The sequence below is a fragment of the Columba livia genome, chromosome 6 (assembly GCF_036013475.1).
Source record: "Columba livia isolate bColLiv1 breed racing homer chromosome 6, bColLiv1.pat.W.v2, whole genome shotgun sequence".
Taxonomy (NCBI): domain Eukaryota; kingdom Metazoa; phylum Chordata; class Aves; order Columbiformes; family Columbidae; genus Columba; species Columba livia.
Genome location: NC_088607.1, coordinates 153,957 through 179,048, shown reverse-complemented (window position 1 = coordinate 179,048; position 25,092 = coordinate 153,957). Strand labels below are relative to the sequence as shown.

The window sequence follows — 25,092 nt, the reverse complement described above, 5'->3', positions numbered from 1 at the left end:
ACTCCCAGAACTCAGTCAAGGTGAACGATGGCGAGGGAACTAGTATGGACAACCGCTATCTGAGTGCTTATTATTGTGTATGTCTTTTCGTATTGTGGGTGATTGTCGAGGGTTAAGATTGCGGGGTGACAATAAAACCCTGGCAGATGTATTGCTAACCCCCTCTCCCCCCCTCCCCACACTTCCCCCTCCCTCTCCCCCCTTTTCACTAAGGAGAGGCGATTGGGAGGAAAAGAAGCAGAGAGTGAAGAGAGTTGGAAAAAAATTAAAGATGTTTTACTAATGCTACTAATAAGAATAGAGAAAATAATAGAAAATATACAAAACCAGTCTTGAAAGTCTCAGCAACTGCAGAGCCGGCACCTGAAGTCCTGGACTGGACTCTGCAGCCAACCGGAGCTGGATTCAGTCTGTCACTGGCCTCAGTTCGCAGGGACGACTAGCAAGGTCCTCTCCTAATGTCACCATAAGGAAGAGGGAAAAGGGAAAAGCACATGAGATCCTCGTGATCTCCCACTTTTATATGCAGTATTCACGTGAATGGGATGTTATAAACAGTTGGTCAGTTTCTTGCTCGCTTTTTTCTCATCGCCCCTCTCACCAGATGTCCATCTGTGCTTATCAATAAGTTTGCATTCCATTGCTAGGTTTACCAAAACATGTGTCTGGTTCTCCAGGAAAATGCAGTTAATATGAAGGCTCTAGCTGACAGGCAAATTCACTGAAAGAGAAACTTGTTTTTAGCAAAACCAGGACATTCCACCCCTTATAATATGCCATTCACTGAATGCTTAAACCTTATCAATACAATCTATCAATACAATCTAATTACTCACTACTACTATATATATATATATATACATATGTACATATATACACAGGAGTAATTAATCAGTAGACCATCCTTTAAAAAGTTCATTAAGTTCATTTTGTCACGACAGTCTCCCAGGGCAGGAAAAATGGTACAAGTGCATCTCATGACCACTGTTTGTGGGTTAAAGACATCGACTTCGAAGAAGTTGTCAGGCGCCACTCGAAGAAGCTAGCTCTGGTTTCGTCATCACTGTTTTGATCTGAAAAACACTTATTAAACATTGTTAGCATGGCAATTCACATCCTGCAGTTCAGTATTGCGTATTTTCACCTAAACTCAAATCCCCTTGAGGTACACACCGAAATTCTCCATCCTTAAGCATCACCCACCAGGTGCTCCCAGGTCCCTGGGCAAAAACAATCCCACGAATGGGCTTGCCTTTGCCTGAGCCAGGATTAACCCAGACTGCCTTTCCTAACATGTTTTTCACGTGTACTACAGGGACTTTATCTCCTTCTACAGTCCGTAGGATTTCTGACTGGGCAGGCCCGGCTCGATTGGTTGATCCCCTGGTGTTGACCAACCAAGTGGCTTTTGCTAAATGTGAATCCCAGTTTTTAAAGGTTCCACCACCAAGTGCCTTTAGTGTAGTTTTTAGCAAACCATTGTACCTTTCAATTTTCCCAGAGGCTGGTGCATGATATGGAATATGATACACCCACTCAATACCATGTTCTTTGGCCCAATTGTCTATAATACTGTTTTTGAAATGAGTACCATTGTCTGATTCAATTCTTTCTGGCGTACCGTGTCGCCAAAGGACTTGCTTTTCAAGGCCCAAGATGGTATTTCGGGCTGTAGCATGAGGTACGGCATATGTTTCCAACCATCCAGTGGTTGCTTCCACCATTGTAAGTACATAACGCTTACCTTGACGTGTTTGTGGAAGTGTAATATAATCAAGCTGCCAAGCTTCTCCATACTTATACTTTAACCATCGCCCCCCATACCATACAGGCTTTAACCGTTTCGCTTGTTTGATTTCGGCGCAAGTCTCACATTCATGAATAACCTGTGAAATAGTGTCCATAGTTAAATCCACCCCTCGATCGTGAGCCCATTTATATGTTGCATCTCTACCTTGATGCCCTGAAGCATCATGGGCCCACCGAGCTAGGAAAAGTTCACCTTTATGTTGCCAGTCCAAGTCCACCTCAGCTACTTTAATCTTAGCAGCTTGATCTGCTTGTTGGTTGTTTAGATGTTCCTCGGTGGCTCGACTTTTAGGCACATGAGCATCTACGTGCCGAACTTTCACAGGCAGGCTCTCTAGCCGAGCAGCAATGTCTTGCCACAGTGTGGCAGCCCAAATGGGTTTACCTCTGCGCTGCCAGTTGCTTTTCTTCCATTGCTGTGGCCACCCCACAAGGCATTTGCTACCATCCATGAGTCAGTATAGAGATAAAGTATTGGCCACTTCTCTCGTTCAGCAATGTCCAAAGCCAGCTGGATGGCTTTCACTTCTGCAAATTGACTAGATTCACCTTGTCCTTCAGTGGCTTCTGTAACTTGTCGTGTGGGACTCCACACAGCAGCTTTCCACCTTCGATGTTTTCCTACAAGACGACAGGATCCATCTGTGAACAGTGCATACTGCTTATCAGTCTCTGAAAGGGTATTATACGGTGGTGCTTCTTCAGCACGTTTTACTTCCTCATCATCTGGAGACATCCCAAAGTCTTTGCTTTCTGGCCAGTCTGTAATCACTTCTAAGATCCCTGGGCGACTGGGATTTCCAATTCGAGCTCGTTGCGTGATCAGTGCAATCCGTTTACTCCACGTAACTTCGGTTGCATGATGTGGAGAGGGAACCGTCCCTTTGAACATCCAGCTCAGCACCGGCAGTCGAGGTGCCAGGAGGAGCTGTGCTTCAGTACCGATCACTTCTGAAGCAGCTCGAACTCCTTCCTATGCTGCTAGTATCTCTTTTTCAGTTGGAGTATAGTTGGCCTCAGATCCTTTGTATCCTCGACTCCAAAAACCTAAGGGTCGACCTCGCGTTTCTCCTGGTGCTTTCTGAGGCTCCAGGTAAGTCCATTATCTCCGGCTGCAGTGTAGAGCACATTTTTAACATCTAGTCCAGTCCGAACTGGTCCAAGGGCCACCGCATGAGTTATCTCACGCTTCATTTGTTCAAAGGCTTGTCGTTGTTCAGGGCCCCACTCAAATTGGTTCTTTTTACGAGTCACTCGATAGAGAGGGCTCACAATCTGGCTGTAGTCAGGAATACGCATTCTCCAAAAACCTACAATGCCCAAGAAAGTCCGTGTCTCCTTTTTATTAGTAGGTGGAGACATTGCTGCAATTTTGTTGATCACATCTATTGGGATCTGACGACGGCCATCGTGCCATTTTATTCCTAAAAACTGGATCTCTCGTGCAGGTCCCTTGACCTTGCTTCGTTTTATGGCAAAACCAGCATCCAAAAGAATCTGAATTATTCTCTCACCTTTCTCGAAGACTTCTTTCGCCGTGTCGCCCCATACGATGATGTCATCAATATATTGCAGGTGTTCTGGAGCTTTACCTTGCTCCAGCGTGGTCTGGATCAGCCCATGGCAGATGGTAGGACTGTGTTTCCACCCCTGGGGCAAGCGATTCCACGTGTACTGGATGCCTCTCCAGGTGAAAGCAAACTGCGGCCTGCACTCTGCTGCTACAGGAATAGAGAAAAATGCATTAGCAATGTCAATTGTAGCATACCACTTAGCTGCCTTTGACTCCAGTTCAAATTGCAGTTCTAGCATGTCAGGCACAGCAGCACTCAGTGGTGGTGTAACTTCATTCAGGCCACGATAGTCTACAGTTAGTCTCCACTCGTCACTAGACTTACGCACTGGCCAGATTGGGCTGTTAAAAGGTGAGCGAGTCTTACTGATCACACCCTGGCTTTCCAATTGACGGATCAACTTCTGGATCGGAATCAAAGACTCTCGGTTGGTGCGCTATTGCCGACGATGCACCGTCGTGGTAGCAATTGGCACCTGCTGATCGTCAACCATCAGCAGTCCTACAACAGAAGGACCATCTGAAAGACCAGGCAAATCAGACAGCTGTTCAATTTTCTCAGTGTCCACAGCTGCTATACCAAATGCCCACCTATACCCTTTTGGGTCCTTAAAATACCCTCTCCTGAGGTAGTCTATGCCAAGGATGCACGGAGCATCTGGACCAGTCACAATGGGATGCTTTTGCCAGTTTTTTCCAGTTAGGCTCATTTCAGCCTCTACAACAGTCAGTTCCTGGGATCCCCCAGTCACTCCAACAATATTGATGGATTGCGTTCCTTTATAATTAGAAGGAATTATTGTGCACTGAGCACCAGTGTCCACTAAAGCTTTGTACTCCTGGGGGTGTGTTGTACCAGGCCATAGTATTTGTACAGTCCAATATACTCTGTTATCCCTTTCTTCCACCTGGTTGGAGGCAGGGCACCTCTAATTTCTGTTTTGCACAGTCTCTGGGTGTGAATTAGAGGTTCCTTCAAGAGCATCAGAATCTCTTCTGCTCCTTTTGTAAACTGGAGCAGCCACCTTCCTAGGAGTTTTTCCTTTTATCTCACGTACTCGTTCCTGAAGTTCTGAGGTAGGTCTTCCATGCCACTTATTCATGTTTTCTCCCTGCTCATGTAGGAAGAACCACAGTGAACCTCTTTTTGTGGGCTGCCTCTGTCCTCTCTCTCGAGATTGGAAACGCCTTTTCCTAATAGCTGAAACATAGGTTTGTGCAGGTCGTGAATGGTATGTGTCTTCGCTGAGTTCTTTGATTTCTTGCAATATCTTTTCAAACCGGTCATCAGATTTTTCACACAGTTTCTCTACAGCGGAGACACAAGCCCGTAGAGAACCAGCAAGGCTGTCCTCAAAGTTCCGAAGCTGCTCAATCACTTCATTAATCTCTTGTTGACCTCTAGCTGACCAGACCATTCCTGCCAATGACTTAGCATATGCAGGGGGTGCACTTTGTACAAATCTGCGCCACAGAGATCGTGTACAATTGATTCTATCTGGGTCTGTCCCCTCTTGGTTGTCTGATCCAAAATAGATGATCTCTCGCACAGCTAATTCTCTCAGGAACTGAATACCTCTCTCCATAGTATTCCATTTCCCTAACTTGGATATACAATCTTCCTTGTAGGGAAATCTTACTTTCATAGCTGCCAGGAGTCGGGTCCAGAGACTAGTGGCATTAGACTCTCTTGAAATTGCCCTATCAATGGTGGAATCTCTTGACAGAGATCCCAGCTGCCTGGCTTCACCACCTTCCAATTCAATTGTTTCTGCCCCATTGTCCCAGCATCGGAGCAGCCAGGTTAAAATATTCTCGCCTTCACGACGACTAAAGTCTTTTCTCATATCTCTCAGCTCACCTGGAGAAAAGGACCGAGTGGTGGTCACTTCATCTCCTCCCTGTCCTGATGGTGCACCTTGGGTTGATGTTGGCCCTGTGCCATCATCTGCTGCACGGGTAGTCTTTCTAGTGACTTTCTTACAACCAGCAACTGATGCTGATATGGGTTTACCATCATTTGATTTATTTCCAGAGTCTGAATGACTGTCACAGTGGTTACAGCAGCAACAGTGCCCAGTGTGTGAAGAAGGGGGGGCTGCCTTGTTAGCCTTTGAGGCTGGAGAAGGGATGTTATCTGCAGCGCCCTTGGCAGAGGAGCTCTGCGGAGGAGCTGTAGCTTCAGCCTGCGAAGCCGCCGTTGGGGGGGCAGTGGCTGCAGCGGCAGCTTTGGCTGTTTTGCTCTTTCTCGAGCGGCTCGGAGTGCTTTTTGCTAAAGCTTCCGAAGACGCACCGCAAATCTCAGGACAACAAAGAGACGCAAACCTCCTGTTGAACGCCATTTCTCTTAACAGAAGCACAAACTGACACACATTCAGCAAACCAGATAACACCATCACAGTTCTATCAAAACTCCAAGGATATTCAAAGTTCTCTAAAACATTTGTGAACTGTCCTAGCGAAAAAACGAAAGTATTGTTAGTCAGCCTTTCTAAAGATTCGCCTGACCAATTAGCAAACACAGAGCCGTACTGCTCTTTAATCTCTCCTGGAGGCTTTTCAAGGTAAAGCAGAAGCGAGTAGAAATTCATTAGCGGCTGCAGTATAATGAAATAAACCAGTGACAAACCACACAGTATCATCATGACCATTGTCCAGTTCCTTGTTGTTATATAATGAATACTTCGATTTAAAAAGAAAGCCCAACACAGATATGGAATCAGTGAGCACAGTGTAGAAAATAACTGATACAACTTATGCCATAACATCTTTAAATCAGTGTAATTCACTTTGCCTTAATACAACTAACTAATATCCAAAGCAAACGGACGCCCGAGTATCACAACTCTATGAGTTGGCACCGTGCCAAGAAAACTGAACGGTACGTCAGAGCAGTAGAAAAGCCAAAAATCTTCAAATTTACCCCTTTCTCGTGCCCCACGTTGGGCGCCAATTTATCTGTTGAGGGTTAAGATTGTGGGGTGACAATAAAACCCTGGCAGATGTATTGCTAACCCCCTCTCCCCCCCTCCCCACACTTCCCCCTCCCTCTCCCCCCTTTTCACTAAGGAGAGGCGATTGGGAGGAAAAGAAGCAGAGAGTGAAGAGAGTTGGAAAAAAATTAAAGATGTTTTACTAATGCTACTAATAAGAATAGAGAAAATAATACAAAATATACAAAACCAATCTTGAAAGTCTCAGCAACTGCAGAGCCGGCACCTGAAGTCCTGGACTGGACTCTGCAGCCAACCGGAGCTGGATTCAGTCTGTCACTGGCCTCAGTTCGCAGGGACGACTAGCAAGGTCCTCTCCTAATGTCGGCCATAAGCAGAAGGGAAAAGGGAAAAGCACACGAGATCCTCGTGATCTCCCACTTTTATATGCAGTATTCATGTGAATGGGATGTTATACACAGTTGGTCAGTTTCTTGCTCACTTGCTTCTCGTTGCCCCTCTCACGAGATGTCCATCTGTGCTTATCAATAAGTTTGCATTCCATTGCTAGGTTTACCAAAACATGTGTCTGGTTCTCCAGGAAAATGCAGTTAATATGAAGCTTTAGCTGACAGGCAAATTCACTGAAAGAGAAATTTTTTTTTTAGCAAAACCAGAACAGTGACGAAGGGGAAAGTGGCAACTTCCTGGTTTGTCCCAAGCACTACAGTTCTTTTGCTTCTCGCCGTCTTAGGCGTCACCAGCGCTGAGGGTTTGTGACCGCGCCAGCGGCAGGACACGCCGACCGGACCGCCCTGGAGCTCAGCAGGAGGTGGGTGTCGCGGACGGACTCGGCGTTTGCCCCGCGGCGCCGTGTGCCGGCGTGGCTTAGCGAGCGCGTGCTTTCTCGTGCTCCTGCAGGCGCTGAAGAGGAACCCGGCGACGCGGGAAGACGGCCGTTGGCGCACGTGGCGTTTTCCTCTGCCGAAGATGGGTTCGGTCCCTCGGCCCTCTGAAAGCTAAGTGGAGGCGCGAGGGCTGGGAAGGGGCCGGGAATGGCAGGGCCGGGGGGTTTAGCTCTGCTAAGGGCAAGGGCCGTCCAGGAACCGCGCCCTTGGCGCGGGTCAAGGGCCCGGGGACCTTTACCGTGCGATGCCAGCGTGTGCCGGGCAGGGCAGCTCCAGCCTGCGTCTGCGTTGTGGTGTAGTTCGGGAAGCCTGCCTTGCGCCTGTCAGCCGATCCTATTTTAGCTCGCGGGAAAGGGATTGGGGAACCACCTGGTGGGAATGCGAGTAGAGCAGCCCTGGCGGAATCTGAGGAGCCGAGGCCGTTGTATAAATTGGACAAGGAAGGAAAGGCTGCGGGCAAAGCGCGGTACTGCACCCGGCCGCCCCAACGCGGTGCCGCGGCGCGCCTCGGTGCTGCCGCCCTGTGGCGAAACTCGGGTACTGCAGCGCCCGGCAAGGGGGGGGGCAGAGACGCCGATCGAGCCGCGGGGGTTCGCGGTCGGGTCTGTGCGTGCCGGTGTCCGTCCCCCCGACGGGGGTCAGGTCCCCATTGGTGTGCAAACGACACCCCTCCCTCGATGGCTCCTTAGGAGGGTTAATCCCAGTCCTCGTTCTTTTGGCAGCGGCGGGTCTGTGACCTCGCGGGAAGCCCAGGCTGCTGCACAGAGCTCGTCGGGAGCGGGAGCCGCGGAGGCGGGGGGCCTCGACGAGCCAGAGCTGCGGCAGACGGAGGGGGGCGCGCGCGCTGCCCGGGGGCCGCGTCCGGCGGAGCCGAAGTGACCTGCGGCGGCAACGAGCGGGAGCCGCTCGGAGCTGGAGCGGCCGTTGGCCGCGCCTTCCCTGGGGAGGTGAGCGCGGGGAGCCCGGCCTCTCTCTCCCTCGGGGATTAAACCCGCGCCCGTCCGCGCCCTTCCCGGGGGCGGCGGCGAGGCGGGGTCCCCCGGCTCTCCCGGGGCGGCCCCGCTGCCGGGGGGCGCGGGCGAGGCGGCGGCAGCGCCTCCTCGGTGCCGGGGGGCGGAGGGGAGAGAGACCTGCCGGCCGGAGCCGCGGGGCGCGCGGCCCCTCGGGCAGGGCGCTCCCGGTCTCTGGGCCGCAGGCCGGGGGCGGCAGACGGGTTCAGGTGCTCTGGCGTGCTTTTTAGCCAGCGTGGCCTTCTCCGCACCGTGAAGAAAATCCCGCGCGGTCGATGCCGCTCGGGAGATGCCGCGTCTCTGGGGCCGTGGACTGGGGAAGAACGTTTGCGAGTTGGAGGGCGCTACAAGATATTCCGCGGGGAAGCCGGAGAAGAGGCAAATTGGCTGCCAGCGGAGTTGCGTTCCTTCGGTTTAGGACGTTCAGCTTGTCCTTCCAGAGAAGGAGCAGTCGTGGGTAGGGCCGAGAGAGGCTTTTAGGCGCATGATCGGAATTGGAGCCAAATGGCACTCGACGTTGCCGCCGTGGGTCTTGGCTTTCAGTGGTTTCCCCGCGGCTGCCTGGTGTTTGGGAGCTCGGAGCGGGCATTTTTTTTCCCCCCAAGGAGAGGCTGTGCTTGAAACAGAACTTGCTTGAAGAAGACAGACGAGGCGGGTGAGGATGCAGAGCGGGCCAATCAGATCGCTCGGGAGGGCTGGAGGGGCGGAGCGCCGATAGGCGGGGAGCATGGCAATTGATGTGCGTAGGCAGCCAATGAGGTTGCCGGGGGGGCGGGCGTTGCGGTGTCCGTACTGCGCATGCCCAACTTGCGCAGTCCTCAGTCAGGTCCGACGCTGAGGCGGGCACCTGGGCGCGGAGCGCGGGAAGGAGCATCCAATAGGAGGACGGCGCGGCGGGGTGGAAAGCAGCCAATCAGAGCGCGCCGTCTCAATCCCGTTTGAACAGCTGCCTCCCTGGCAAACGCGTCCGTGGGGTCCCGGGGCGGGTAGCGGGAGTTAACGGGGAAACGGGGGTCGGGGCGAGGGAGGGGAGGCTGTGGAGCGCTCATTTTGGCCTCTCCGTCCCTTTTACCTCTCTCTCCCTCTCTCTGTGTCACCTTGTCTTGCTCCCTGTCCCTGTCTTTCTGTGATAAGCTGATCTGCTCTTTGCCCTTCTTTTTTTGTGGAATCACAGGCTCCTCCTGCTTGGAAAAGACACGTGCAATTTTAAATTTGGGTTTGAATTCTAGGCTTTTTTTTCCCCATTAGCCTGGGGATGCAGAGCGGGCCAATCAGATGGCGCGGGAGGGCTGGAGGAGCGGAGCGCTGGTTGGCTGCCTAGGCACGTCAGTTACCATTCTGTCTGCCTATCAGATTGCCAGAGGGGCGGGCGTCGAGGGTTGGGTACTGCGCATGCCCTAAAGCTCGAGCGCTGATAGGCGGAGAGATGCTGATTGGCGTGCCGCCCGCAGCCAATGATGTTGCCGAAGAGGCGGGCGTTGCGGTGTCCCTACTGCGCATGCCCCACTGGCGAGCGCTGATAGGCGGCGAGAGAGGTGATTGACGTGTCGCAGGGAGCCAACCGGGATGCGGCAAGGGGCGGGAGCTGCGGTCTCCCTAGTGCGCATGCCCAAACCGCGAGCGCTGATAGGTCCGCGGTGTCTCGGGGCCGGGGCCGGGGTGGGGGGGACCGGGAGCGAACGGGAACGGGGGTCGGGGCGGCTGCGGAGCGCTCGCTGCGGCCGGCGCCCGGGCATCGGGAGGCGGGCGGCTCAGGGCCGCCCTTCGTGAGGTTCCCCGGAGGCGGCAGGAGGGCGGAGGGGAAGGAGGCGACAGCCGGGGACCTCCCGCCGCGGGCGTCTCCGGGGCGCGGCGGCTGTCGGTGCCCGCGGAGCCCGGCGGGACGGCGGGGGAGCGCGAGGGGAACGGAGCGGCGAAAGAGGCGGCAGGTGAGTGCGGCAGCGGCGAGGGTGACCGTGCCGTTGGAACGGGGGGAGCGGGAGGGGCCGGCGCGGCGCGGAGGCGTTCGGTTCCGGTTCCCCCCCCCGCCCTTACGGCCGCGCTGGCGAAGCTGCTGGGAGGCGTGCGGTCCGGAGCCGCGTCTCCCTCCGGCGCAGCGCCCGTGCCCGGTGCGGCAGCCCCTCCGGGAGCGGCGCAGCCCCCGTCGGTCGCGGGGACGGTAACAAGCAGAGCTAAGGCGCGGTTGCGGGCGGGCTGGGTGGCGTGGCGAGCGGGGCGCCGCTTCGGCGGGAGCTCGGGGCGAGCCCCGGCGGGTTCCGTGTCCTGCGGGCGCGGCTTTCGCGCCGCGGCTCTCTCTGTGCGCTTTTTTGTTTGGTCGCGTTTGTTTTTTGGGTTTTTTTTGGCGGGATTCCCGCGAAACGCGGCACGACCGCTCGCCCGGGGCTGCCGCGGCGGGTCTCAGTGGCGCCGTCCTGTGGGCAAAGCGCGGTACTGCACCCGGCCGCCCCAACGCGGTGCCGCGGCGCGCCTCGGTGCTGCCGCCCTGTGGCGAAACTCGGGTACTGCAGCGCCCGGCAAGGGGGGGGGGCAGAGACGCCGATCGAGCCGCGGGGGTTCGCGGTCGGGTCTGTGCGTGCCGGTGTCCGTCCCCCCCCGACGGGGGTCAGGTCCCCATTGGTGTGCAAACGACATCCCTCCCTCGGTGCCTCCTTAAACTTTTAACGATGTAAATATTGCTCCTGCTAACGTTTTCGGCGCGGCTTCTTTCCTCAGTGGATCCGTCTGGCAGTCGGTGGCCCGCGGTTGCTCGGCAACAGCAGAAGCGGATTGAAGGGACCGGCCGCTGGAGGATGCCGAAGCCTCCCGGGTCAGCGATGGGAGCAGCTTTGCGTAAAGCGAGGGGTACGTGAAGCCGGGCGTGCGGTGCCGACCGCCCAGCAGGTAAGGGAAGCTAAAGCTTTACCTCCAGGGACTTCTGCCCAGAAAGCTGAAGCAATTGCTCTCGCGTGAGCTGTAGAGTTACGCAAAGAGAAGAAGATTAGTGGCTGCACTGATTCTAAGCAGGTTTCTTGAAGGGTGCGGGCCCTTGAAGCCGTTTGAAAAGAATAAAGTGTATTAACGGCACAAGGGAGGCAGATTAAACGTGATGCTCCGGTTGCTGGAAGCTGTGCTGTTGCTAGGAGAGTTGCCGTCACGCGTTGCAACGGGCCTCAGAAGGGAAACGCTGATCAGAAAACTGGCCATAAATTGGCAGGCGCCGCTGTAAAACCAGCCACCGAGAGGACAGAGACCGGTACGGAAGCCGCGTCTCTGAGCCCAGGTGGCCGTGTCCTCCAGCCAACGTCAGGGAACTGTAACAAAGAGGATAAGCAATTAATAGGAGATTAATAGCCCGATCAGAATTAGGGTCCAAAGGAGCCGTCACCGGCGACGGGAGAGCAGCGGCGCCTCGCGGCGCGAGGAGCTGATGCGCTCTGTCGAGATCGGACGAACAGGTAAGAGCGAATTTAGAAGCTCTGTGCGAACGAGGCAATGGGAAACGTGCCTAGAAAACCATCTTGATGGTGCACGCGGGGTACAGACAAGAGCAGCCGGACGAGGGAAACGTACCAGGACAACGCTGGCAAAGGGAGTTCTCCGAGCTGCCTGGAAAAGGGGGGTGTCGATACCGGCCGGCACGAACGGCTCCCTTCTCGGGTCGGCCGGAAGCGTTGCCGTGCCGGGGGGCGGCTGCCGGCCTGCGGGCCGGGGCTGCGGCTGTTTGGGGCGCTGCCCCCGCTTTGTTTTCCTCGGGGAGCCCCCCCACGTTCGGGGGCTTGTGGGACGTGCACGTGCGAATGACACGGTGTTCCCAGCTGCTCTGTTCTCTGCCTTGTTTTTTCAGGTGCCTGTCCCTGTTTTCTCTTCCCGCTTTTGAAGAGAAGCTGCCGAGTCAGCGTACGCTGCGGTGAAGTTCTACAAGATGCGGCCCTCAGGAACCGGTTGACGTGAGGGAAATGCTTTCTGACCGCCTGCGCGGTGAGGGGACGGTTTTCACCTTTTAGCTCCTTCTGCACGACAAGAGGGAGACGGAAGGTTAAGTAACACATTGTTTAGGAGCTGAGAGCTTAGTTTGTATTTAACTAATAATTAAGAGACGTGTTGTCAGCGAGAAACTAAACGATTACAACTAACCTCATCAAATGAAGTAAAGACAGGCCAGCCAGGCGTGGTGGTGGAGTTGCTCTCTATGTGAGAGAGCAGCTACAGTGTACTAAATTCTGCCCAGGAGCGGATGAGGAGCGAGTTGAGAGTGTATGGGTCAGGATCAAGGGGCAGGCTGGCAGGGGTGACACTGCTGTGGGCGTCTGTTACAGGCCACCAGATCAGGCTGAGGAAGTTGATGAGGCCTTCTATGGGCAGCTGAGAGCGGCCTCACGGTCACAGGCCCTGGTTGTTGTGGGGGATTTTAAGTTCCCTGGTGTTCGCTGGAAGGACCGTTCAGCCAGCCAGCCACAGTCCAGGAGGTTCCTGCCGTGCATCGGTGAGAACTGCCTCATGCAGGTGGTGGAGGAGCCGACTGGGAGAGGTGCACTGCTGGATCTCATCCTTGCTAGCAAGGAGGGTCTGGTCGAAGCAGGAAAGGTTGAGGGCTGCCTGGGCTGCAGTGACCACGAGAAGGTGGAGTTCAGCATCTTGGGTGGCAGGAACAGAACAGCAAGTAGAATTGCAACCCTGGACTTTAGCAGGGCTAACTTTGGCCTTTTCAAGCAATTGCTGGGGGAAATCCCACGGGCAAGACTGCTTGAAGGAAAAGGGGCCCAAGATAGCTGGGTTGCATTCAGAGATTGCTTCTTCCACGCTCAGGATCAGAGCATCCCCACACGAAGGGAGTCAAGGAAGGGAGCCAGGAGGCCTGCGTGGTTGAACAGGGACCTGTTGGGTATGCTCAAGCAGAAGAGGAGAGTTTGCAGGTCATGGAGGCAGGGGCTGGCCACTTGGGAGGAATATAAGGCTGCTGTTAGAGGATGCAGGAAGGCAGCTAGGATAGCCAAGGCCCCCTAGAATTACAGCTGGCGAGAGGGGTCAAGGACAGCAAAAAGAGCTTTTTCAAATACATAGCAGATAAAACTAACACCAGAGGCAATGTAGGCCCACTGATGAACGGGGTGGGTGCCCTGGTGGCAGAAGATACAGAGGAGGCAGAATTCCTGAATGCCTTCTTTGTCTCTGTCTACTCTGCCGGAGGCCGTCCTGGGGAGCCCTGTACCCCTGAGACCCCGGATGAAGCCAGGTCAGTGGAGGAGTTTGCTTTAGTCGATGAGGACTGGGTTAGGGAGCAATTAAATAGTCTGGACATCCATAAATCCACGGGTCCGGATGGGATGCACCCGCGGGTGCTGAGGGAGCCGGCTGAAGTCACTGCTGGACCGCTCTCCGTCATCTTTGCCAAGTCTTGGGAAACGGGGGAGGTGCCCGAGGATTGGAGGAAAGCAAATGTCACTGCAGTCTTCAAAAAGGGCAAGAAGGAGGACCCGGGTAATTAGAGACCGGTCAGCCTCAGCTCTGTCCCTGGGAAAGTAATGGAACAGCTTCGTCTAGACAATAGAGCAGTGAGGTGGGTTGCAAACTGGCTTAAGGAGAGAAGCCAGAGAGCGGTAGTCAATGGTGCGGAGTCCAGCTGGAGGCCAGTATCCAGTGCAGTGCCTCAGGGGTCAGCGCTGGGGCCAATGTTATTCAGTATATTCATTAACGATTTGGACGAGGGAATAGAGTGCGCTATCGGCAAGTTTGCTGATGACACCAAGCTGGGAGGGGTGGCTGACACGCCAGAAGGCTGTGCTGCCATCCAGCGGGACCTGGACAGGCTGGAGAGTTGGGCGGGGAATAACCTGATGAAATTTGACAAGGGTAAGTGTAGAGTCCTGCACCTGGGCAGGAACAACCCCAGGTTCCAGTATAGGTTGGGAAATTACATATTAGAGAGCAGTGGAGGGGAAAGGGACCTGGGGGTCCTGGTGGACAGCAGGGTGACCATGAGCCAGCACTGGCCCTTGTGGCCAGGAAGGCCAATGGTACCTGGGGTGTATTAGAAGGGGGGTGGCTAGTAGATCGAGAGAGGTTCTCCTTCCCCTCTGCTCCGCCCTGGTGAGACCACATCTGGAATATTGTGTCCAGTTGTGGCCCCTCAGTTCCAGAAGGACAGGGAACTGCTGGAGAGGGTCCAGCGTAGGGCAACAAAGATGATTAAGGGAGTGGAGCACCTCCCTTATGAAGAAAGGCTGAGGGAGCTGGGTCTCTTTAGTTTGGAGAAGAGGAGACTAAGGGGGGACCTCATTAATGTTTATAAATATATAAAGGGTGAGTGCCATGAGGATGGAGCCAGGCTCTTCTCGGGGGCAAACAATGATAGGACAAAGGGTAATGGGAGCCGGAGGAGGGGATTGCTTTGGGGGCTTCATCAGGGGTCTGGGACATGCAGAGGCAGGGGGCCCAGCGGCTGTGTGCCCCCAATCCAGGGTGCCCCCATAGCCATGACCTGGGTGCCGACAGCTGCCTCTGGCCATTGATTTCTTCGTTATTTGCGTCCCCTTCGCTCTCCCGCCACGCTGCAGCGATGCTGGTGGGAGGGGGCGTTAAGAAACCCCCCCCACCCAGCACCCACCCCTGTGCTGCTGCTCCTTCTCTCTAGATTTATATATATTAAATATATATTTTTAAAAAATGAGGGGAGAAAAGACCATCTAGAGGCTCTCAAGGGCCAGTGCCCTCCCCAGCAGTGTGTGCCCCCCACCCTAGAAATAATACCTAGAAAATTGTTCCAGTGCGATTCTCAGGGGAGCCCCCGCTCCCAACACCCTGGCCCGGGACCCCCCTGACCCCCCCACCTCCGCCAACCCAGTCTGGTCTCTGGCTGTCCATGGTGGCCGTGGCTTTCTGGGGGGCAGGGGGTGGTGGAGGCCGTGGGCGGTGGGTGAGGAGGGGGCAGCCAGGCGGGCTGGGGGTTGTGGGTGAGGAAGCGCAGTAGGGACTGAAGCTCCCGGGGGCACAGGCCATGGAGGTGATGGGGCTGATGCTGCTCTGTGGCTCTCGGGGGTTCGCAGCTTGGAGAACGTGGCCAGAGCGTCGGGGAAGTTGGGCGGCGTGGCCGGTGTGTTGCTGGGGGTGCACATCTGCGGGGGTGTCAGATCGGCCATGGATGGTTTTTGGAGTCCCAACCTGCCAACTCCCCATCACTGAAGATCTGGCTGCATCCCGCACCAGGGGATGCTCGAAGCCGAGCTCTGGTGGGTATTGGGGTACCCAGCGCTGCAGGGTCTGGGTGGCACCCCCAGAACGTGGGGGCTGCCTGGGGAGGATCTCCAGCCCAGGCAGGGCCAGCTCGGGCTGCGAAGAACAGTTTGGACCATCCAGGGTGCTTAGAGCGCTGGGGTGCAGCGGGTTTGGGGAGGGGACACTGCTCTGATGCCAGCTGCCCCGGGCAGGGATGAGGTGATGCAATGAGGACCAGCACGATGGGTGGGGAGAGTTTTGGGGTCCCTCAGGACCCTCTTCACCCGGCTCCCTGTCCCCTGCTCCACTTCGCACCCCATTAGGACACAGAAAGTCAGGCAGGGCCCCCGGGACACGAGGCGCTGGCCGGGCCCCTCGCGGTTCCCGGCACGGCCCCTGCTTTCTGAGCACTGAGCTGAATTTAGTGCCCTCCCCACCTCCCCCCCGGACAGACCCGGCCCTTTTTGAGGCCAGTCTTGCCAAAAACCCCAGGAGCTCACGATGAAAATGAGAAGTTAAATGATTCCTCACAACACCATTCAACACAAGAACCGAGAGGTTTTTGACACCTGCTTCCTTGTAGGTGTCCTACTGAGCACTAGCACAAAGCCAAGAGTGTTGCTCAGCAGCACCAACCGCGTCTGCCAGGAATTAATCTTCAACATGAACCAGGGGCAGCAGAAGGCAATCACCAGCACCACAGACAGCAAAGGAGAAGTCTGCAAGATCCCATAAGGCTGGAATAGACTGTTGGCATCTGCTCTCCACGGCAAAACCGGAGGAGAGCGTAGAGGGAAAAGAAATGAAAGTCATTGACAGTGAAAAATGCGTGGCGAAACACAGGAGGTTCTGACACAAGAAGACCCTCCCAGGAGCAAGCCATGACTTCTGGAGCCAGCATCTCTGGCCCGGGATGAACGCTTGCCCATTGCCGTGCGGCCACTTGGGGTGCAAAACTGGGGTTTGAGAGGGGCTGTTGCCCCCCGGTGTCTTGCTCTGCCTGGAGATGTCTGTGCAGAGGTCCCTGGACAGGACGCCTCTTCCTCAGTCAGCGCTGGCAAAAACCATCTGGGGACACGCTCCGTCCCCTGGAACTCTTCCTTGTGTGACTCGCAGCTCACGTGTGACAGCGCTGCTCCAAACTTGGCCATCTCTAAGGACCGGCTTTCTTTGGGATGTGGGGTTCACTCTCAGAGGAATCATGGCAGCCCTGCTTTCTGTGTTGGGGTCTCCCTTTCAGCTATGGAGCAGCTTCAGTTTGCAGTGCAAAAGGATCTTGCAATGGCTGTGTAGCTAGCAGCAGCGTTTCTGAAGCATCAGAGGAGATGTCAGAGCCATGAGGCTGAGGGACGGGACTCCCAGCACAAGATTGCCCGTGTTTCAAAAGGGAGGCAGCCGTGCCAGCTGGAGAACCTCTCTCGCAGCTCCATCCCCAGCAAAGAGCTGTCTCTAGAGCAGTTTGTGCTGCTTACAGGCAAGATCAGCCTTTGCATTTGAACCACCTTCTTGCAGAGGTGACAGGAAACATCCTCTGGTTTATGTCGTTCCAGCTGCAAAGGCCAGAGCAGTGTTCTTGAGGGAGCAAGCGATGAGCACATTTCCTGGTCAGCAGCCGCTGGCTCGTGCCAACGGTCAAGAGAGGCAGAAGAAATCCCTTCAGAACAGCTCCCTCTCAAAAGACACCCTTCTGCGTGATGAACCGCAGGGAAAGGCGTCCTAAACCAGGCACTTTGACCTTGTTTTCAGCCCAGGTTCCCAGTGCTGGTGCACTCGTGAGCCAGTCGCTGCCCATCTGCCACCAAGGGGAATCGCCTCCGAGGCCAGCTGTGCCATGGGGAAAGGAAAGGGTGAGACGTCGGGAGAGTTTCATTTAGTGCACAACACGGATAAAGCCATTCTTTCTGCAATTAAAACTGAGGGTATTTAATTGAGTGAAATGAGATTTCATTCCCCATGACCTGTCTGATTGTACTTTGAATCTGGGCACGGGCTGCAGTGACCTGCCACAACATTTGAGGTGTCACCAGCTGCATTGTAGGTGGTAAAGTGGGAAAGGCAGGAGGGAGCCTCAGCATCTCCCATCCCGTGGGTGACTTCATCACAAAGGACCAGGGCGGCGCCCGCTGGCTCCTGGGGCGGCTGTTGCCAGGCAACAGAGACACTATATTGTCCCCTGTCACCTGTGCCCCTCGCCCATTTGGTCACTGGCCGTGGTGGGATCACTTGCCGTGGTGGGATCACTGTGGTGGTGGACTCATTTTGGCAGTTGGATTGCTTTCGTGGTGGGATCGCTATTGGTGGTTGCACCACTTTTGGTGGTAGGATCGCTACTGGTGGTTGAACCACTTCTGGTGGTTGAACTGCTGTTGGTGGTTTTATCACTTTCGGAACTTGGATCTGTTTGGCGACTGGATCACTTTCATCACTCGGATTGCTTTTGGCACTTGGATCTGTTTGGTGACTGGATCACTTTCTGTGGCAAGAAGGAGGAGGAGAAAGGCTGCTGGCTGCCCATCCCTCCAACATCATCTCCGGACAGAAGAGCTCCCGTCTTCCCACATCCAGTTCAGTGTTTTCGGGCAGAGCAGCAGCGATGGCCACACGTGGACTGCTGGAGATGCTGAACGCCGCCATGGGGACACCCCATTTGGGGGTTGTCGACTTGGTGGCACTGCACAAATTGCTTGAGGCCATCATCGGGCAGCTGGGCCAGCAGGAGCTGTCTGTCCTGGAGCCAGAGCAGAGCCCGACCCCCGGCCTGGCAAAGGATCAGGACAGCAAGGCCCAGCCTGGCCAGGAGAAGGAGGAGGATGGAGCCCTGGGCACAGGGCAGCACCTCTGGAAACCAAAGCAGCAGCTGGATGAGAAGGACACGCTGGAGGGGACCGGGAGCAACTCCAAGGTCTCCTCCGTGGCCAAGGAGGCCATGCCAAAAACAACGGAAGAGGAGAAGAGAGATGTCCCCAAGGTAGATGCTCTTGCTGGTCCCTGGGTGCTCCCCCACGAGACGCCCCCTCCTCCGGGCTCCGCGCTGCCGTCGTGCCGCCCTCAGCCCAAGGGCTGGGTTAAGCCCGAGCTCCCGCAGCAGAGCACAGCGGGGCCCAGGTCCCCAGGGACCCTCCCCTGGGCTCACCCCCCACCCGCTCTCCCAGAAAAGGGCTTCGCTCCAGGACCTGTGGGAGGAGATCAGCAAGTTTAAGGAGGCGCAGTCCAGCCTGGAACAGGACGTGCGGGAGATGAAGGAGGCCATGCAGGAGGCGCATTCTGGCCTGGAACAGGACATCCAGGAGGTGAAGGAGGCACATGTCGGCCTGGCAGAGGACATGCATGCCCTGCAGGAGGCGCATTCCGGCCTGGCGGAGGACATCCAGGAGATCCAGGAGACGCTTGGCCTGGTGAGCATCCCCTGGTGCCCCGGGAGGGAGCTGGGCCCTCGTCCCTCCCCGCTCCTGCTGCCCTGTCACACTGTGCCCCTGCCCCACGGCCATCGGTGTCACCAGCGTGAAGGGCAGCAGGAGGGAAGATGGGAAGGGTGTCCCAGGAGTTGCTAAGGCACTTTTGAACTAGAGAGCCCTCAAAACAGAACCGTGGGAGGGGCAGGAGGGGAGATAAAGTTCTGCCCATGCAATTCAGCCGCGGTCCCCAGGCACAGCCCTGCCCAGTGTCCCTCTGCCTCGTGCCCCAGTTCACTCGGGGATACTCTTTAAATCCCGCTCCCACATCTGAGCGGGTGTCCCTCTCCTCGCCCAGCTCCAGGGGAAGCCCCGGGACGCTGCCGGGCTGCGCAGGGACAGGAGGCGGCTGCGTCCCCCGCTCCCTCGGGGACACCAGCCCTCCTGCCTCGGGGCACAGCCTGTGGGCTGGGGTGCTGGGCAGTGATACTGGGGGTTCCATCCCTGGGGATCCCATCCCTCTGGTTCCATGGCCGGGCTGACCCCGTGATCACTTTGCATTTGGGCTCTCGTTTTCAACACGAGTCTGGCCATGCAAGATGGTGGTTTGGGGACGGGGACTGGGGACATGGCGGGGGGTTCTGGGGTCTGTCCTCTAGGCTGCCCAGCTGCCAGTAAACCTGCTGCCTTTTGCCTCTTCTTCCCAGGAGGGTGGTGGGGGCCAGTCTGCCCCCGCTGAGCCCACCCAGGTGGCCATGGACAGCCAGGCCAGGAGGAGCTCAGCACTGGAGCCAAAGGGACGTGGGACACAGCCTGGGATGGAGACCAGCAAGGGGACTGCAGGGTCTGGCTCCCCGGGGATGCAAGCAGGGATACAGGGGCAACCAGCGACCCCTGTGAAGTTGTCAGGCGCTCCCTCCATTCACAAGAGGTCTATTGGTGCCAGCGCCACCACCCCGGGGATGCAGCCAGGATCCCCGGGCACCCAGGCCAGCACCTCCCTGGGGACACAACCAGGGGCCCCTGATGCCCAGGCCAGCACTGCGGGGATGCAGGCAGGATCCCCTGGGACCCACACCACCACCCCTGGGGTGCAGCCTGGGTCCTCCAGCTCCAAAGCCACCATCCCAGGGGATGCCCAAGAGCCGGCCAAGCCCTGGGGCTCCACCAGCACCTCAAGCTACGAGTCGGAGATGCGGGAGGTGCTGTCACAGGTTGGGCAGCTCGGCCAGCTCTGCGCTGGTCTGAAGGAACAGGTGGAGCAGCTTAAATCTACAAAAGCAGAAAGCACAGATCTTGAGGACGTGCGCCGGCTCTTCCCAAAGGGAGGTGAGAGCACGGGGGGGCTGGCGGGGTTGTTTGGTGTGGGGACACCCTGGGTCAGGGGCTCGTCATGCTCAGAGCCTGGCCCCACGGGTGAGACCCCCTCACCGACAGCACATCCCCTTGCACCATGTCCCTCTAGGCCGGCAGAGCATCACCAGCATCCTGGCCGACCTCAGGTGCCAGGTGTCCTTCCTGCAGGACATGGCCAGGGCCCTCCACGGGGAGAAGGAGAAGGTGAGCCGGCAGCAGTCCCCGAGGGGCTGTGGGGACAGCAGTTTGGGCAGGGAGGGGGCAGCTGAAGGCTCCCCGTGCCAGAATGACACAGGGGGCTGTGCCCTCACCCCCACCACTGCCGTTCCCAGATCAGCAAGGTGGAGGATACTCCCAGAAAGACGAGGGGGTCTGGAGCCGGTAGGAAAGCAGACGGCAGTGGCCAGATGACCCAACAGCCACGGTAAAAGGATGGGAGAGGGTTTCCTACCTGCAGGGCTGTGAGGGAGCCTGGGGTCTGGGAACATCCCAGTTTGGGGGCCGAGGGACACCCCCACGAAGGCTAAGCCTGCCCCTGCCCCTGTCTCGCTGTCCAGGCCCAAGGGACAGAAGGTCAAGGCAGAGCGCAAGGAGCTGGGGAAGCAGCAGGAGCCAACCCAGGCCGAGCTGGAGCAGTTTGCGGCCAAGTACGTGAATAAGTTGGTGATGGAGGCAGCACAGCAGCTGCAGGCAGAGGTGAGGCCCGGGGGCAGCGCTCCCAGCCCCCGCTGGCTCGGGGGGGGTCCTGGCGGGGTCCCGGCCACGTCCCCTGGCTGGATGGGGCCATGGAGCCTCCACGGCACCTGGGCTTGTGGGTGGCATCCAGCCCGGCTCAGAGCTGATTCCTCCTCCCCTGCCAGCAGGTGGACGAGCCGAGGACGACGGCGCAGAGCGGGGGACACGAACACGCAGGGTGCCACGTCTGCAGCCCGGACACCAGGGTGCTGCTGGGGAAACTCCTCCAGCGCTGCGAGAAGCTCGAGGAGCAGGTGGAGTCCCTGGTCCAGAAGGCGGGCAGCAAGGTGGAGAGTCATCCGAAGTGGAGGAGACAGGTAAGGAGATGTGGTGTAGGGGGCTTGAGCTGCCAGGACCCCTCAGACATTTCAACATGGGGGAGCCCCTCGCTGCCCCCCTAATTGGCTTGTGAGAGTCAGCAGCACGGAAGGGAACTAAAGCCTTGGAGCAAATGTCCTGCTTGCACTGAGGGCCCGTGGCCACCAGCCAAAATACCCTGGGTCTGTCCCCGAGGGGCAGCCACCCCCTTGCTCAGCACCGCCTTGTCCTCTTAGTCCCTGCAGCAGGACGAGCAACTCAAGTGCCTCCAGGCCAGCATCATGCAGCTACAAAAGGACTATGAGAAGTTGAGCTCGGCCCTTGCAAACCTCCAGCAGGATCGTCAGCAGAAGCAGAATGACATCAAGGTGGGTGGCTGTAACCCGCAGGAGAGCCCAGGCTGGGACCCCAAGGGGTCTGTCCCCCTGCCACCCTGCTCGCAGCCCTGCACAGCTTCCCAATGCCTTTCCTGGAGGTTTCTGATGGGGTGGGGAGGCAGGGGGTGCTCGGCTGGCCGGGGGGCAGCTCCGACCCTGCCGTGGCATCACGGGCTGCTGTCTGCCTTGGAAGGCTCTGTCCCAGGCCCTGGGGAGGCTGGAGAAGAAGCAAGCAGACAAGGAGGAGCTGCTGGTGCTGGGAATCGATGAGGTACGGGCTCGAGGGGCCCTGGTGCCAGCCAAGGGTGTCCCAGGCAGGGTGACAAACACCCCTTGTCCCTTGGGTGCTGGCTGGCAGAACCAGCCAGGGGGAGGGAGGATTTCCAGCCCGGCTGCGGGTCCCTTGCCAGGTCCCTCTGTGGCCCCGAGTCCCTTCGGCTGGTGGGACCAACGCCACGGGGGTGATGGGGTGAACAGGACCACGTAGCCACTTCTCCCTCTCCCGTTGTCCCTGCATCCTGTCCCCACCGCTCTCCTGCCTTTCCCCGTTGCTAGAAAGCAGACAAAGCCGCCCTGGCTGACAAAGTCAGTCGCAGCCAGCTTGAGGCGTGCGAGGAGCGGCTGACCAAGATGATGGAGGAGGTGACGAGCCAGGTGACGGGCCAGGAGAAGGGCTGGCACCAGTTCCAGCGAGAGCTGCAGAGACAGATGGACTGCAAGGTGAGGGCTCGTCCCCTCCACGCAGAACTGGCACCTTGGGGGCCTGGCAGCCTAAGGCAGCATTCTTGCGAGGGTCCCCCCTCCCGGCTGTGCCCCAGGGGACCGCCATGTCCCATCCTGGGGTAGCTGGCTGAGGGTGTCACCCGTCCACAGCTGGACCGCCGGGAGCTGGGGGCGTTCCGGCAGCAGCAGGAGGAGCGGTGGAAGAGCCTCAGCGGGCAGCTCCAGGAGAAGGCGCTGCAGGCAGAGCGTGACGATGCCGCTGGGATTAGGAAGTGAGTGCGATGGGGACAGTGGTGGCTTTGGCAGTGCTGGCCCTGTTCCTGCTGGCTGTCCCGGCTCGTGCCGGTGTGGTACCTGGCGTGGGAGCCACGTGGGCAGCGCCCCTGGGGATGCTGAGCAAGTGGCTGTGCCTTGTGCTCCTGCCAGCTGCAGCTTCGCAGCGATAGAGGCGGCACAATGAGGGGGCACGTGCGGGAGGAGCCCTCCTGAACCAGTCTTGGGGGGTGGGTGCAGAGGCGTTTTGTGGCAGGTGTGCAGGTGGGGCTGTGCCCCCCAGGAGCTCCCCAGCCCTTTTCTCCCCCCTCCAGGCAGCTGCTGCCCGGTTTCCATTGCCTGTCCTGCGACCGGCCCCTCAACATGCTGGCACCTGGACCGTGAGTAACTGCCCCCTGAACATGGAGCACCCCCCGACCCCTCCTGGCGTCGAGTGACACACGGGGTGCCACCTGCCGGGCACTGAGCACCCCCATGTCCTGTCCCACAGGGAGCGGACGGGCGAGTGTAGATACCCCACTGTTCCGCGGAGCTGCGGAGGCCAACACACCGTCACGCCCCCGCGTTTCCAGCCCCAACCGCCCAGCACCCCACGGCCATCCAAACCCAGTGCCCGCAGCCCCAACAAGGTAGGGATGACAGAGGTGGGGAGGGGGATCTGAGCCTGTGGGGGGATCCATCCGTGCCTCAGTTTCCCCGGGGAGAGCTGGCTGGGGGAGGGTTGCTGGGGGATGCGGAACGGGGCCCCGTGTTTGGGTCACACGCTCTCCCCTTCCCAGAAGGACGCGATGCAGCTGTCGGGCCAGGACGGCACTGATGGGAACCAGCAGGACGAGCAGCTCTCCATGATGGGGGGCTCTCAGCTGCCCACAATGCCAAGGGCCACCCCAGACACCCCGACCTCCAGGAACCGGCCAAGTATGGCCCTGTCAGGGCACCGGGGGGCAGAGGACACCCCGCTGTCTGGGGGGACGGGTCTGTGCCCACAGCTGGGCGGGGTGGGAGGGGGGTCTGGGGTCTGGGCTGGGCTGTGGGGGCAGCACTGGCTGCTGGGGCAGCCGGTCCTCGTGGTGGAGCTGGAGGGAGCTGGGGGGACATGGGGGGTGGTGCTGGGCAGTGTGGGACAAGAGCCTGTGTGCTTCAGGGTGGGGGCAGGACCCTGTTGGTGGGTGTCTGTGGCTGACCCTGCCCCTCGCCCCCAGGCACCCGCTCCTCGCTGAGATCAGCCGTGCTGCAGCACCTACCAGTCTCGTCTCCCAGACGCTTCACCCTGGCACCGCAGCTGCTGCCGCCCATCCCGCCCCCCCGCCGTGAACCAACCCCCTGACAGCCGGGCAGGACGGGGTCCCGGCCCCGGTCCCACCGCCCCGGGCACTGAGCAGGCAGCGGCTGCAATAAATGGCGATGGGAAACCAAGCACCGGTGTGGTCTGAGAGGAGTCCCTGGGGCAGGATGGCAGAAAGCCCCGCTGTGTTTGCTTTTTCAGGAGAAAAATAAGTGCTAAAAAGGCGCTTTGGGGGTGCCCAGGTGGATCCAGTTGGTATCCAGGCCCCCCCAGAAGGAGCACGGGGAGCAAACCAGTGGGCACCAGGGCAGAGCCAGCAGAGGCCCATCCTGCCCCCGGGTGGGGCTGAGGTGTCCATGGGCTTCAGAAACACCCCTGGGACTAACTGGGGGGACGGGGTGAGGGGGGAACCAGGGGGCTGTGCAAGAAGCCGGGCTGGCTGTCGGCAGCCGGAGGAGGGGAGCGCTTTGCGCTTTGCTCTGGGTCGGGGGATCCAGAACTGGGGGGACGCAGCAGCTTCGTGCCCCGCCCCGGGGTGCCCACGGCCGCCGTGTCGCAGATGTATTGTTAACCCCGTCTCCCCCCCACTTCCCCCTTTTGCCCCTCCCTCTCCCCCCTTCCCACTCAGGACAGGCGATCCGGAGGGAAAGAAGGACACAGAGAAGAGAGTTGGAAAAACTGACAATGTTTTACTAATGCTATATTAAGAGTAGAGAAAATAATACAAAACCAATCCTGAAAGTCTCAGCAACTGCAGAGCCGGCACCTGAAGTCCTGGACTGGACTCTGCAGCCAACCGGAGCTGGATTCAGTCTCTCAGTAGGCCTCAGTTTGCAGGGACGACTAGCAAGGTCCTCTCCTAATGTCACCATAAGCAGAAGGGACGAAAAGGGGCAAAGAGGACAAGATCCTCATGATCTGCCACTTCTATATGAAGTATTCATGTGAAGGGGATGTTATACACAGTTGGTCAGTTTGTTGGTCACCTGTTTCTTGTTGCTCCTCTTGCAAGATGTGAATTTGTCCTTATCAACAAGTAAGCATTCCCTTGCAATGTTTATCAAAACATGTATGTGTCTGGTTCTCCAGGAAAAGGCAGCTAATATGAAGCTTTAGCTGACAGGCAAATTCATGCTGTCTGCCTATCAGATTGCCGGAGGGGCGGGCGTCGAGGGCTGGGTACTGCGTGCCGCCCGCAGCCAATGATGG

General features: G+C 57.6%; 1 protein-coding gene across 8 annotated transcripts; it reads left to right on the top strand.

The window, feature by feature from the left end:
• Nucleotides 1-12,173: 12,173 nt before the first annotated feature.
• On the top strand, nt 12,174-24,014 carry LOC135579719 (uncharacterized). Of its 8 annotated transcripts, none has more exons than XM_065066555.1 (16): nt 12,174-12,190; nt 16,008-18,392; nt 18,577-18,819; nt 19,524-20,145; nt 20,282-20,376; nt 20,505-20,596; nt 20,730-20,868; nt 21,033-21,224; nt 21,462-21,593; nt 21,796-21,873; nt 22,158-22,322; nt 22,476-22,597; nt 22,913-22,978; nt 23,089-23,227; nt 23,378-23,516; nt 23,801-24,014. In XM_065066555.1, the coding sequence occupies exons 2-16, from the start codon at nt 18,018-18,020 to the stop codon at nt 23,923-23,925; spliced, it is 2,724 nt and encodes a 907-aa protein (XP_064922627.1). In that variant the 5' UTR covers nt 12,174-12,190; nt 16,008-18,017; the 3' UTR covers nt 23,926-24,014. The 8 variants fall into 8 exon arrangements, with proteins under 8 accessions (XP_064922627.1, XP_064922626.1, XP_064922624.1 ...); XM_065066554.1 differs by lacking the exon at nt 12,174-12,190 and adding an exon at nt 12,231-12,247; XM_065066552.1 differs by lacking the exon at nt 12,174-12,190 and adding an exon at nt 12,231-12,247 and having other exon boundaries at nt 15,256-18,392.
• Nucleotides 24,015-25,092: the final 1,078 nt, after the last annotated feature.